This window comes from Panicum virgatum, chromosome 9K (assembly GCF_016808335.1).
Source record: "Panicum virgatum strain AP13 chromosome 9K, P.virgatum_v5, whole genome shotgun sequence".
NCBI lineage: Eukaryota > Viridiplantae > Streptophyta > Magnoliopsida > Poales > Poaceae > Panicum > Panicum virgatum.
In genome coordinates, this window is record NC_053144.1 from 56,588,338 (window position 1) to 56,602,692 (window position 14,355).

General features: G+C 48.2%; 2 protein-coding genes across 7 annotated transcripts; one reads left to right on the top strand and one right to left on the bottom strand.

Moving 5' to 3' along the window:
• The first annotated feature begins 5,670 nt into the window (after positions 1-5,670).
• On the top strand, positions 5,671-11,126 carry LOC120652558 (CBL-interacting protein kinase 31). Of its 6 annotated transcripts, none has more exons than XM_039930416.1 (16): positions 5,723-5,844; positions 7,085-7,326; positions 7,632-7,796; positions 8,142-8,204; positions 8,351-8,422; positions 8,544-8,651; positions 8,745-8,825; positions 8,943-8,996; positions 9,090-9,215; positions 9,305-9,394; positions 9,609-9,731; positions 9,815-9,925; positions 10,056-10,169; positions 10,280-10,336; positions 10,448-10,522; positions 10,616-11,126. In XM_039930416.1, exons 4-16 carry the CDS (start codon positions 8,163-8,165, stop codon positions 10,697-10,699), a joined length of 1,137 nt encoding a protein of 378 aa, XP_039786350.1. In that variant the 5' UTR covers positions 5,723-5,844; positions 7,085-7,326; positions 7,632-7,796; positions 8,142-8,162; the 3' UTR covers positions 10,700-11,126. The 6 variants fall into 6 exon arrangements, with proteins under 6 accessions (XP_039786347.1, XP_039786346.1, XP_039786350.1 ...); XM_039930417.1 differs by having other exon boundaries at positions 7,679-7,796; XM_039930413.1 differs by lacking the exon at positions 7,632-7,796 and having other exon boundaries at positions 5,671-5,844.
• A 507-nt stretch (positions 11,127-11,633) lies between these two features.
• LOC120652559 (calmodulin-1) lies at positions 11,634-13,988 on the bottom strand. The gene is made up of 2 exons (XM_039930418.1): positions 13,681-13,988; positions 11,634-12,284 (listed from the first exon to the last, which is right to left on the bottom strand). The coding sequence occupies exons 1-2, from the start codon at positions 13,754-13,756 to the stop codon at positions 11,911-11,913; spliced, it is 450 nt and encodes a 149-aa protein (XP_039786352.1). The 5' UTR covers positions 13,757-13,988; the 3' UTR covers positions 11,634-11,910.
• Positions 13,989-14,355: the final 367 nt, after the last annotated feature.

Here is a 14,355-nt window from a genome sequence, read left to right on the forward strand (position 1 = left end):
AACCATTCAATTGTTTCGTAGCTCCAGTTGCCCTAATCTATCAGTTACTGCAGGAGCCTCATCCGAATCGGAATGGATTATTCTAACTCGTAGATATATCATCTCTTACGTCATCGATATCCCTCGGGGCGGTGATTGAGTTGTGGCCGTGTGCCGCCGCGTGGTTCATAATTTGGAGGCCGCATGCTTGAGCAGAGTTCTCACGCAACGCGATGCCCCCAAACAAAAACTTGGTCCCCGTGAAACATGATTACACAGTTGCCATTTTGTAGTCCTAATAAGATCATTATCTAAAAAAAGTTACGTCGTCAGACATTCTGCAAGCAGGTGCGGCGGCAGGATTTTTTTTTTCAAGATATAGTGTTCATCAGATAGTAAAATATAAATCTAGTAGTAGCAGAAGTGCACTGTATGCATATATAGAATATGCAAGGAGAAGAGGTAGGATATGGAGACTAGGGATCGTGGAAGGAGAAGAGGTAGGGTATGGAGACTAGGGATCGTGGAGCGATCTCTGAACTCAGAAGCTAGCATTAAAAAAAACAACAGCAGATGATTGCCTAAAGAAAATGAAGAAGAAACGAGCACGGTCAAGATCACGAGAGTAGGACCTTTCGAGAAAGTGAAAACGATAAAGGGGGTAGAGCGTGTGGATGTGGCTCAAGCCCAAGAATGTTCGGCGCCACGTACCATCAGGCATCGACCGAAGAGAATTTGATTCTCCGTGGAGCCGGCCCGATCGAATTGACTGGAGCCTTTATTAGCCCTGTTTAGTTTCCGAAATTTTTTGGGTTTTGACATTGTAGCACTTTTGTTGTTATTTGATAATTAATGTCTAATTATAAATTAATTAGATTTAAAAAATTTGTCTCGTGCTAATCAATTAGACTGCGTTATTAATTATTTTTCTCAACTACATTCAGTACTCCATGCATGTGTCCAAAAATTCGATGTGACGGATCCAAAAATTCGATGTGACGGATACTGTAGAAAAAAATTTCGGAACTAAACTCATTTTGTACAGGGATCCCCGTACATGCTGGTGGCCATGTCAAGCTCGGATCCTCGGGTTCTTTATGCATTCTGATCCAGAGCAGACGTGCATGCATGAAGAATGTCAGCTGCGCACCACTAATGTCTGATTCCCTCATTCCACAACCTGGCATCATCGCCCATCACTTTTTTACGTGCATCTAACCCCGTGGAGCAGGGAACACGAGGGCCACGAGGTAGTCTTTATTTACTCTTTTATTTCTTCTACAAAAGAGACTAAAATATGTAATACGTTGATTTTTACTCGAGAGTCCGAGGTAGTAGTTGTTTAGTGTGAGAGCCTGCCAGCCTGGGACATCTTACCACCAACAAGATGTGGGGGGTAAAAGGAAGACTGCTCATCATGTCATCAATTGGCAGGAAAAAAAACCAAGGAAAAGTCCAGCACCTTTTTGTTCTTGCAACATGCAGTAGTATGACGTTCTTGCAACGGCCTGGTGGAGATGAATCGTACGGCGTGGCTGATCTACGGAGGTGCCTCTCTCTAGGCTCTAGCGCTCTTGTGGTCTTACCGCACGTGCTACAGCGTACGTACGTGGAAAAAGGACGCGCGCGGAGGGCAGTCGGCCACGTCTGCGTCGCACAGTACAATGTAGTGGTCGTACTACTAGCTATATTATGTACTAGTAGTAGTAGTATCATCGTGGTCGCGAAAAGGCTCCCGTGTCCCGTGCGATCGAGGCGCCCAAAACTCAAACTCAAACGCGAATTCTACTCTGACTTTGTACCGGTCGCGCAGCCCGGCACGGCGGCAGAGCCTATCATGATAGCGCGCCGGACGTATGACCCGGACCGGAAAGCTTAGCTCTGCACTCTGTGCTCCGCAGTCGGCACGCCGCCACCCGGCCGACCTTTCTGACCTCAGCCCGTACCGGCACACGCACCGGGCGCCGGCACAGCGGCGCGTCCGCTTGTAGCCCTGCGGGAGCACGGAAACCTCGGCAATACAGGCTACATGCTACAGCAGCCAAGCCACGCCCGCCGGGAGCCCGAGGAGCTAGCTGTAGATAGGGATGGCACGGCTCGGACGATGTGAGAGTGCGTGGGCGATACGAGCCCCAGCCGGATAGGCATCGTCGGGTGGCGCCGCGTGTCGTATTCCCTTTCCCCCCACGGCCCCGTGGGCCCCGCTGCCTGCCCGCTTTCCTGTTGAGCCGGCCCCCACTCCCGTGTCTGGCCCCCGACGAAGCTGCCGGGAAGCTTCGTCGCCCCCCCGGCTCGCATGTCGCATTGCATCCCCGCCCCCGGATCCCGCCGAGCGCGACGTGCGTGCGCCGCGCCGCGGCCCCCGCGACGTCCTGGTTGGTGGTGGTGGTGGTGCGGCTACAGGACAGCGGCCCGGGCCGGCTGTCTGGCTGGGCCCGGGGTTCGGCCAGGCACAGCCGCTGTTGGTTACCGCAAATACGGGCTGGCTGGCGCGACGGAAAACAACTGGCGCCGGCCGCTTCTCCTGATCTCCGCGCGCGCCTGTACTAGTGTTACCGCGACCGCCGCCGCTTGCCCAGGACGTGGCCGGCGAGCTGACGTGCCATTGCAGGGGTGTTTGGCAATGTGCGTGGCCCGGCAGCGGGGCCGGCCCCGGCGCGCCTGCCTGCCTGCGCCGTGTTTGGCAATGTCCTGCACGGCGTGAATGGCTTGTCCGCCTACAACGGGTAGGCTGACTCCGAGAGGCCACCACGCTTCCATTTACCCGCGCCGGCGCCGAGCTGCTACGGAAAAAAAAAAAATCTTGACGACAAGTTGCATCAGGACTGCTGCGAGGACGCGCCAAGGACCAGATCGCTCGCCTGTAAACGTCTCAACGTGAGCATCTACTTTTTTTCAGAAAAGAAAATAAAAATAAAAGAGTTATTTGCAGCCTCTGCGACCGCACACATTTTACATCACCGCGAGCATCTACCACTCGCTTTTCAAATCCGATGCGATCGCCAGGATCTCATCTGTGGTAGACCGAGCGATGCTGGCCGGCGAGGCGGCTAAGGAAGCAAGCACTGCCTGATATTTCTCCACGGTAAACATGAAAGACGCAAGCCAAACCATTCATCCCCGAAACGTAAGAAATAGTATTACAGTAAATGAGTGAAACACCAGCTGCAACAACAGCGACCATTCGCCTACGAAACATCCGGTCCAAATTCTCTCGTCGGATTTGGCAAACGGAAGGAGAAGCAGGCGGCCCCGGTGTCGCTTTCGCCGGCCCTCCCGCGCGCAGCTGCGAGGAAGCTTCCTAGCGCTCATCCCCCCGGACGGGACTGTCTGACGTGGCTCCAGCCGACTCGGCCGGACTCGTGGCTCGCGGCGCTTCGAGAAATAATCCTGTATGGCTTCTCCATACATTGCCATCGAGACCATCAACTCCGTCAGCAAGGTTTTTGTATGCATGTATAATGATAGGCATGCTTAGGGTTATTCAACCGGTACTAAACTACCAGTAGCACAAGCAAAGTTGCGAGGTCAGATGCGCTAACAACTCTTACACTTGTCCAGCTTCCAGGGCGCCGTTCGGTTGGCTGTCCAGCTAGGCTGGGCTGGGCTGGGCTGGGCTGGAGATGGAGGTGGGAAGGATCGGGCACCTGACGCTTGTGTACACGCGACGGCAGTTGTGTCGCTGGCTGTTCGGCCATAGGGCCCACGTGAAGCTTCTAGGCCTATATGTCAGTGGACGTTCATGAGGAGCGCTGGAGAGCGCATCGGTGAGAGAGCGGCTTATCAGCCTGTTCGGCTGGTGTACTAGCCTCCAGTCCTAAAGTATTTCCCTCTCACACCGCTCCAGCACCAGTCTCTAGCCGTCAGTTAGGCAATATTTTTCTCTCACACCACTTCAGCTCCAACCTCCTGCTCCAGCCTGCCGAACAGATGCATTCTAACAGGGCGCAGAACGTCGTGGACACGACAGCGACGGGAATTAATTAAAATTAAGGCGCCATTTGCGCCCGTAACGGAATATCGCGGTCCGATTTTTTTATCGGTCGCGTGGTTGAGCCATTCCTCAGATCAGCAGCTTAAAGAAAGAAACCCTGGAATTCTTGCTTGCACGGATGGTCATTGCTGTCCTCAGCTCACCAATGGGCAATGGCCGGCTGGTCACGTACCGAACCGGCGCCGCGGTAGCGGGCCATCTTTTGCAGCCGGGACCGGGACGGAACAAAAGCGCCGCGGGCACCCAAACCCCCCACGTGGCCGCGGTCCGAAGCGGTATCCTCGGATGGCGATGCCGAGGCATCTCACGCGATGAACGGCGCTGATGCGATCGGTGTACGTACGCATTGCGCGTGTAGGGTTCCACCGGGTTCTGTGGTTATCCGTCCTGCCGGTTTCTGTTTTCCTTTTTTTCTTTACTGTGCACAAGGATCTTTTGATTTGCTGCAGCAGCTTACATCTCTACTCCAGGCAGGCAGATTATTCTCTGTGGTTTTTCGTTTATGCCCTAGAATTATCTATCTCCTCCACAGATAATAGACCATGAAAAGATCTACTTGCTTCTTCTTGGAATTCCTCCGGTCTCCATGTGCAAACTCCTGCACCGAAGAATCTTTTTTCCCTTGTAAGGAAACTAAGACACTGGATGTTAGTTAGCAATAGCATTTGGCCTGCTGGTAGCGCAATCTTTACCAAAACAAGCCTCCTCCTCCTCCAACCCGATCGAAATATCCAATCAATTGGCCTCCAGCGTCATCATGTGCCGCTCATCAGTTTTCTGCTCGTCCCCCCTGTTGCCCCTGCGCGCCCAAAACCGACCGAGCACGGAGCAGGGCGTAGGCGCGCAGGTACGCCGGTGGCCCTCTTGAGCATTTGCAGGAAAAAGGAACGTCACAATTTCTCAACATTTTTGGTGGTTGTGTGACTGCAGCTTTGCTTCCTCTGTGCTCCGCCAACAGCCCAAACAACCAATACCAATGCCGTACTTATCAAAAAAAGAAAGAAAAGAAAAGAAAAGAGCGGCGAGTGGCCAGCGGATTTGTTGGCAATATGCTGCTGTTTGGTTCTGTCATTCGGTCCTTTTTTGCTGGCCTGCTCTCAGAAAATAAATAAAATTAAAATCGGTTCCCGCGACAAGAGCTCGTTTTGCTATTCTTTTTTATGAGTAGACGTGCGCAAGGCACCAGCCCACAGGTGAACAGTACGGCCAGCTGGAATATAGTACAGTCTCCACACTAAACAGGTGGATCATTAACATTGTAAGTGACGACTTCAACTGAGATAACAAATGAGGTCGAGGAACATAGACCCTGTACTTGCTGTCAAAGTGACGATTAGTCGATTACCGCCGGGGGTGCAAATCTCAGCACAGATTCGGCTGTAAGATTCTTTTTCCTCCATTTTTCCATCAGAAAAAAAAGGAATAGCAGTGACCCAAAAGACACAAGATGCGACGCAACCTGGCAAGTTGCAACCCTTGGGATGCCTGAAAAGGGCCAGTGAAGTGGCGACTGCAATCAAACAAACTTTTGGTGCCGAGCCCCCGGAGACCCCCCCTACTCATGGCCGGTTGTCACGGACGAGCCTCCTCCTCTGCACTGCAGGGGACTCATCCCACTGACCCGTGGCCCCCAGTGCAGTGGGGCCAGCCGGTCAGCGGCACCGAGCCGCTCTGCAGTACGGAGGAACCGTTCCGTTGCCACAGGGCCACAGGGGGCAACGCTTTATAGCACCATACCACACCCCTCTCGTTTCTCCCCCGGCGTAACATCCTTCTCCCAACTCTCAGCCTAGAACTCGCCTTCGCTTCGCTCTTCTCCTCGAGTTCTTTCGAGCCGCTGGTCGTCCCGCGCTCGGCGCTGGAACTGGAAGGTGAGCTGCGGTGCCTCAGCCCCGAATCTGTTTCTTGTGTGGCTTTGCGCTGCAAGAATTTTGCATTTCGGTTGTCTTTTGAGCTGTGATTCTGAGACGGGAGGTTTCGGGGGCCAAAGATTAGGCTTCGGCATGATGATGCTTCCTGTAAATTGCAAGGCCGCTTGCTGTGGCATTTTCGGTTGTCCTCTCACCTGAAATACGTGCATTTCCCTTTGCCGGCCTTGGCGTTTGCGTTTCCGGCTCATCCGTCCGTGACCTTTCGCTCTGCGCCAACATCTTTTCCTCTTTCTCTTGATTTGTTTCAGCAATACTCACACGCCTGTAAAGTGCCTTTTGGTATGAATTTTCGGGTTTTGCTCTGAATGATCCGTGCCAATCAGCAAGCGGCGTGCGCCTGCACAAATGATGCCACTTCTGTTGCCTCCATGCTTTTCAGAGTATCAATGCTTTACTGCAAAAGTCTGAGCCATTCGTAGGCTTCTTTGTGCCGCATTGCACCTACTGGTTGCAGGCGCTTGTCTTACCCTCTTTTTATATTGGTCAAACCCGGATGGCCGGATCAAATCATTCTCTGGTTTGGAGCTGTCTGGTCATTTTTTATCGTTTGGAGCAGGAGGTGGGTAATGTTTCAGTGACAAAATTTAGGATTTACAGAAGGCTGCGCACTTTCCCTTCTCCTTTTTGGGAGCTTCCTCTTGAAAAAAAAACATATGTAGACAACTCGAGAACCGTTACGCTTTGTAAATTTTGCATGCCATTCATTTCCCGTCAGTTTTTATTTTGTTGTTTATTTAAAGGCCACCCCGATGTTTGCGTTCCAACTTCCTGAGTTCATTTGGATCAATGCCCCACCTGCCGTTTAATCTTTTCGATATTTTTTTCACCCTCTGGTCATGTCCTTCAGAGTTGTCTGTTGAGCACTAGCCCTCTATGCTCATGTGAAATAAATAAGTGAGTATCCAGGGCGTACTTTTGAGTAAAGCTTAGTGCTTCCTTCGAGGAAGATGATATAGCACCAGAGCGTGTTCTGTTGTCTCACTTTTCTCCAAATTTTGCCATAAAATTCAGTCAAGACAGAACTCTGGACTGAACTTAGAAGTGCGTCCACATAGCTTCTCGTTTCCCTCTTCAGCTCGTGTTTTTGCCACCTTTTTCTCACCAGAGCTTGTCACTTGTGTATTAGAATAGCTAATTTTTGAAGGTACTAATTCTAGGATTGGTTTACTGAACATTGCAGGTGTTTGAATAACAGCTCGAAGGTTCAAAGGAACCTACGTTTGTTGTAAGATGTATAGGGCTAAGAGAGCTGCACTGTCACCAAAGGTGAAGCGCCGTGTTGGGAAGTATGAGCTCGGACGCACTATTGGGGAAGGAACCTTCGCAAAGGTCCGGTTCGCGAAGAACACTGAAAATGGGGATCCTGTTGCTATCAAAATTCTTGACAAGGAGAAGGTTCAGAGGCACAGATTGGTTGAGCAGGTCAGTATCAGGCAATTCCTTTCTAAGACCAAGCACTAGTTTCTTGTCATATCTTTTGTCTGTCCATATCATGATTCATGGATCAAACTTCAATTAATTATAAATACCGAGATTAAAAGTCTTATGCTCCCTATATAAGCCGTATATGACTTTCCTAGATGGTAAGACGTTCAGTCTGCCAAACAGTCAGTCTTAGCAACGTTCCTGACAGTCAAAGATGCAACATGTGGTTTCCTTTGTCAAATTCACTGTCATCACTTATATTTTTGTATCAAAAGATAACTCTAAAATCTCTGTATCAAAAGGAACAACCCGGATAATGAATTTTCTTCCTTGGACGTTGCCGTGTCAGCATGGGAGCATAGGAAGATGAAACTCCAGTTAAGAAATGATTCTATATCTACATGTTTGCATGCCATCGAGATATATCCACATGGTGGTCTTCCAGTTGAAGTCATACTACCAACTCAGTATGTTCTCCTGGTGCCTTGTGCTGTTTCCAGTTGCAAACTTTGTGCAAATTGAATACAATGTCTTCAGTTTGTACACTTCAGTATATGTTTTCCTGATTTCTTGAGCCCCCTATTGGATCTCCATGTCCTCAGTTTTTCTTTAATTAACTTCACTATTCATTTTACTTATAACATACAGTTCCCGAACAAATAACTTAAAAGCCAGAACAATTCAAGTGAAAACATAAAGTATTGTTTAATATGGTCCTCGGGAATGATTCTTCGTGTATGCATTTTTTAAGCAGATTCTCACTAGTATGTACTATGCATCTTTGTGCTGATACTATCCTGAATTTAATGCAGATTAAGCGTGAAATTTGTACTATGAAGTTAGTCAAGCATCCTAATGTTGTTCGACTGTTTGAGGTAAGATCCCAAAAAGTATCAACACTTCATGATGTATCACTGCATCTTTCTCGGAATATGTTTGTGTTTATGCTGGAAATATGTTTTTTCAATTTTCATGCCTATAATATGACACTATTTGGCTGCAATTATGCCTTCTACCTCAGGTGATGGGAAGTAAAGCAAGAATTTTCATTGTTCTGGAATATGTTACTGGTGGAGAGCTTTTTGAAATCATTGTAAGTGACACTATATCATTCATTTGAAATGCCTTTGTCTCACATGAGACTAATGACACGAGTTACACAATCATGTTTTTGATTAATTCAATTTGCTGTTACACAACAACTTCATGATCAGGCCACTAATGGAAGGTTGAAGGAGGACGAAGCACGGAAATATTTTCAGCAACTAATCAATGCAGTTGATTATTGCCACAGTAGGGGAGTGTACCACAGAGACTTGAAGGTGAACCTTATTTTCCTTCGCATATTCTTCAATAATAAATTATGGGCACCGAAGTCAAGAAAAATGAGATATATGCTTAACCTGTATTTGCAGTTAGAGAATTTGCTGCTTGATGCTGCTGGAAATCTCAAAGTATCTGACTTCGGTTTAAGTGCTTTAACTGAGCAATTGAAGGTACCATTCGAATATATTAGTTATGATAAATTCTCAATAATTGTTTCATCGTGTTCCCCTTTTTGCTGTATCTCATTTCTTACACTCTAATATTGTTGTTAATTTTTTGCTTTATAGGCTGATGGTCTGCTTCATACTACATGTGGAACTCCCAACTATGTTGCTCCTGAGGTAATTTTTTTTGCTTATCATACAAAATTCATGTTTTGATTACACAGTATTAAACAAGTTTGTCTAAACAGTATTTCTATTGTGTCTTTGTAGGTGATTGAGGATGGAGGCTATGATGGCGCAACTGCTGATATTTGGTCTTGTGGAGTAATCCTCTTTGTTCTTCTTGCTGGTTATTTACCTTTCGAGGATGAAAACATCATTGCCTTATACAAAAAGGTAAAATGGATGGAAAATAGACAATAAAAACAGAACCAAGATGCTGTTGTTTTTTTACTATGTTTTAATACTCCCTTTTGCGATCACAGATCTCTGAAGCTCAGTTTACATGTCCCTCTTGGTTTTCGCCAGGAGCTAAGAACCTGATTACCAGAATTCTTGATCCCAATCCTACAACTGTAAGTATCATATTACTTTTGAGCATAGGTGCATAGTTGTTGAAACGGGTCATAATCAGCTAACCAAAACGCTTGGAATGTTATCCCCCCCCCCACTCCTGCAGATCATTGAACCATTTTGTTAACTGAGTCTTGTAATCATTATTTCAATTGTTGATAATATTCCTTGAATCTCAACTTACGTTTATTTTTGTTGCTTTTTGATGCTCACCAGCGGATCACCATTGCTCAGATACTGGAAGATCCTTGGTTCAAAAAGGGATACAAGCCTCCTGTTTTTGACGAGAAATATCAAACTAGTTTGGATGACGTCGATGCTGCTTTTGGAGACTCAGAAGTGAGTCAAATGGACCAATAAATATTAAGCCTTTTGTGGAAGGAATTAATTGAGTGACTGTGCATAATTTATTTGTTTACCAGGACCGGCATGTGAAAGAGGAAACTGAAGATCAGCCGACCACAATGAATGCATTTGAACTGATTTCACTAAACCAGGCACTGAATCTGGAGAATTTGTTTGAGGCAAAGAAGGTCAGATATGATTCTGCTGTCTTGTTACATGGTCAATGTTATGTTTCAATATTTTATTACATTCTTGTTAATTCAACTATCTTTTGGAAACTTCAAATTTATAATGATCCTACTGTAAAACAATTGACAGGAGTATAAAAGAGAGACAAGATTCACCTCACAATGTCCTCCTAAGGAAATAATCACAAAGATAGAAGAGGCTGCAAAACCACTTGGATTTGACATTCAGAAGAAAAAATACAAGGTATTCCTGTTGATTACAGATATAGATAAATACTTCTCACTGCTTTCAACTCTTACTGCCATCTTTTCCATACATAAGTCCTGAAAGGTTTTTGTGTTTCTTGTTTTCAGATGAGGATGGAGAACCCAAAAGCAGGTAGAAAAGGCAATCTAAATGTTGCAACTGAGGTAAGTGAAAAGACCACGTTTACAAAACAGTTTGAAAATGGAAGACAAATCACAAATTCAGACTTTTTTGAAAATTTAATTCAGACCTTATTTTTGGATGGCAAACTTCAGGTTTTTCAAATAGCCCCGTCTCTTCACGTGGTTGAGCTCAAGAAAGCAAAGGGGGATACTCTGGAGTTCCAAAAGGTACTAGTCTCGAGCAATTCTCTCTGTGGTTCTCTTAAAGCTGTTAAGCTGGGGCGTTGAGTTAGTACCCAAATTAACCGTGCTGTACAACAGTTCTACAGAAGTCTGTCGACCCAACTGAAGGATGTTGTGTGGAAGTGCGACGGGGAGGTCGAGGGCAACAGCGCGGCGGCATGAAGCGGCCTCCTAAAACTTCCACAGGCCCGGCGCTGGCCTTTCCTTGTACATAGCTTCTCTTTCGGATGACCGGTGTCCATTGCAGAGTCGGTTTTTGCAAGCCAAGTTCTTTGGTCCATTGGTTGATGGCGAGTAAGCTCCGATGAAACAACCGTCTTCAAGGCCGTTGCGGATGGGCTTACTGGCGCGTTAGTTCATTTTATGGTCTGGAAGTTGGATGGGATGGGAAGCACAGTCAAGGCTGGCTGTCGTAGTGCTGTAGTAATGAGGTATTGATGAGGTACATCAGATGGTGTAAGGGAGTACCAATTGTTAGTTCAAGGCTTCAAACTTAGCCCCCTTCAGTTTGTTCTATGGTGTGTTACTTCAGAATAAACATTACTTCTAGATGAATGAGGTGAACACAGTTAGCCTGTGTCCTGGTTTTTGTGCGGTGTGTATGATCCTCAGTGCTAGCAGCCCTTAAAATTTATGATGGAGGAATTGCAGCTGAGGTAAAAGTAAAACTGAAGTCTGAAAATCTGCTGTAACAATGGCGAATTTTCGAGAGTAGTTAGTTTACCTATTACTGTACGTCGCTCTGAAGCATAAAGTGGCCCGGCGGAGGGAAATCGCAGTCAACGACGGCCGCCCCAACCGCCGCTTGTTTCAATCTATCAATAATCCTTGAGCTCTCCCTCCCTTGCGAGCCCAACCCATCATGTGCTGCCGGCTGGCTTTGGGCTAAAAGCAGTTCAAGCAAAACGCGGCGACCTCCGGCAGCCGGGCTCGTCGATCGACCAAAGCGAGCAATCAACACAGCCAGGATGACGGGTGTGGCCGGCGTGGTGTCTGGACAACACAAGGCACCATCCTGACAACACGACCACGACTCGAGATACATGGAAAGCAACTGCCTGTTCCCTGGCACCGAAGGAGACGCGCAGATTCCACCGATGAACAAATAGAACTACAAACTGGATTCAACCGCAATCAGGGTCCAGAACAAGCAAAGCCGTACAGATTCACACAGGAAGCAAGAGGTTCGTTCGACGACACACTGGGGCAGGCAGAGGCAGGGGTGGCAGCAGAGGGACTCAAATGTTCAGCAGCTACAGCTAGTACGATTTTCTTCAGGGGAAGATGAAGGAAACATGAGCCGCATGGCTTACTAATACGCAATGCACGGTTTCCTCCTTCAGGCGGGGGGTAGTATACCATCAAACACGGCCTCACTTGGCCATCATCACCTTGACGAACTCCTCGTAGTTGATCTGGCCGTCACCGTCGACATCCGCCTCGCGGATCATTTCGTCCACCTCCTCGTCGGTCAGCTTCTCGCCGAGGTTGGTCATCACGTGGCGGAGCTCCGCGGCGGAGATGAAGCCGTTCTGGTCCTTGTCGAACACCCTGAACGCCTCCTTGAGCTCCTCCTCGGAGTCGGTGTCCTTCATTTTGCGGGCCATGAGGTTGAGGAACTCGGGGAAGTCGATGGTGCCGTTGCCATCAGCGTCAACCTCGTTGATCATGTCCTGGAGCTCAGCTTCGGTTGGGTTCTGACCCAAGGAGCGCATGACAGTTCCCAGCTCCTTGGTTGTGATGCAACCTGTCCAATGCACAGCAGAGAACAGTTTCAGATCAATTTATATAGCACTTACATAGCAGGATAAGTCAATTATTAAACAGCCTCACTATCTTGTTTGCTAAAATCAACAACACAATTAAAGCAGACATTAAGCAAGCATGCCAGAAGAAATAAACATATCATTCAGAAAAAGGACGACACTGCATAGATGTAGCAAATGGTCTAGAAGGTCGACGGTCAGCATTCAGCAAACCATTTGTCCAGATCCAACCTTGGGAGGTAGTTCCAAAGCAAGTACTGAATTTGATACCCCCTGAGATATAATTTATGGTTACCTCCCTAGGGCCGGCAAAGCGGCAAATTGGCCTTTGACTAAAGTAAACAAGATTTTCTTGATATTAAAACACAAATCCTAACAAAATGGGGTTCTTCAAGCATACTTCGTACCTATAAGCTGGGTACTACCAATTATCACGCCAAAAACATGGTGATACCATAATCATGTCTCAGTAAAACAAGAATTATAACCATGAACTCAAAACATTAAGCAACACAGGACAGAATCAAAATCTAAGCAGGCCCAATGCCACTATCAGCTCTATACAAAATCTGAACATTTCTCTCCACTGCTTTCAGATCCTTGAAACTATGAGCCCCCCAACCACACCACTAACCCGAGGGGGGAAATCCTTCCATGGTTAATTCTGCCTTATGAAAAATTCCCAGCCCACAGGCCTCAGATACAAAACACATAATGTCAGTCAAAAGTGAAGCAGTGTGCATTCAAATGGTATACAAGTCTTTTTGTTCAAAAAAAAAAAATGGTATACAAGTCTCATGTGCCCCCTACCTGTCATCATGACCAAACAATGCCCCAACATAACCGACCGATCTGGACGAAGGCTACCTACCGCCTACAAATAAAAGGAACCCAGCCTGACTCGGTCCACAGCAAGGTCCCGGATCTAAAGCCTAACTGCTTCGCCACATCTGGATCCGAGACGAGGCCACCAGCAACCGCATCGATCCAGATCCCAGCAGCGCTTTTCGCAGCCTGATTTTCATGAATCGCACGAGATCTCTCGACCCACACGCGGCCGCGCAGCGCAGGCGTGCCGCCGCATCACACCATGTTTTGGTCGCGCGTCGCCGCTCGGTAGAATCTCGCTACCGGATGCTCAGGGCGCGGTAAAATTCCAGGCGCACATGCGCAACACGGAATCCTTTCAACATTCTGCACCCAGGCGACGAACACGGAAGCGGAATCCACGGGTTTCTCTAACGGAACACGGACACCAGACAAAAGTCTTCTTCAGCAGCTACGACTACGAGCCTATAAGCACGGCGGATCACCGGCGATGGGAGCTACAACGACGGAGGAGCTGGTCGAAGAAGTGGGGGGCGTGTCTTGGCTTACCGTCGCCGTCCTTGTCGAAGAGGCTGAAGGCCTCCTTGAACTCGGCGATCTGGTCGTCGGTGAGCTGGTCCGCCATGGTCTCCGGTCTTCTCTCTCCGAGCGGCGGGCGGGCGGGCGCGCGCGAGCGGACGAACGGCGGCGGGCTGGCCGGAGAGATTAGGCAGGCAGGGGGGTGGGGAGGGCGACCGGAGGCAGGGAGCGATTTGAGGCCTCGCGCCGGGGAATTTTACCGGGATTTATACGCGCACGCGCCCCGTCGGCTCCGTTCCGCCGTCCACGCCCTCCCCCGTTAACGCCGCGCCGCGAATTGCCCAAACTGCCCTCCCCTCCCCTAGTGTAATCCTGCAGCCGCCTGCTTGCCCCCTGGCTGGACCCCAGGCTGGACTGACACGATGCCAGTGTCCCTGATTGGGACTTGCGATGATCTGGCCAGGGTGTTGTCAACATCGTGTTCATGCGTGCGTGCATGTTGTGGCCGGATCTATCTATCGATCGTGCTATGGATCGTGATGCGTGGCAGCATATTTTCATTGGCGTGATAAGAACGCATTATTTACATGTAAACGCAAAAACGCCGTAAACGCATTATTTTGCAACGGAATTTTGCTAATTTGAAGTACTAAATGAAGTCTATTTATAAAATTTTTGCATGGATGAGCTGTAAATCGCGAGACG

Excerpts from the sequence above, each read along its gene's own strand:
- LOC120652558 (XM_039930412.1), top strand. The coding sequence starts at position 7,135 with ATGTATAGGGCTAAGAGAGCTGCACTGTCACCAAAGGTGAAGCGCCGT. Across the intron at positions 8,423-8,543 it reads GAGAGCTTTTTGAAATCATT|GCCACTAATGGAAGGTTGAA; the intron begins GTAAGTGACACT and ends CTTCATGATCAG. Across the intron at positions 9,395-9,608 it reads TTGATCCCAATCCTACAACT|CGGATCACCATTGCTCAGAT; the intron begins GTAAGTATCATA and ends GATGCTCACCAG.
- LOC120652559 (XM_039930418.1), bottom strand. The coding sequence starts at position 13,756 with ATGGCGGACCAGCTCACCGACGACCAGATCGCCGAGTTCAAGGAGGCC. Across the intron at positions 12,285-13,680 it reads CTTCGACAAGGACGGCGACG|GTTGCATCACAACCAAGGAG; the intron begins GTAAGCCAAGAC and ends TGCATTGGACAG.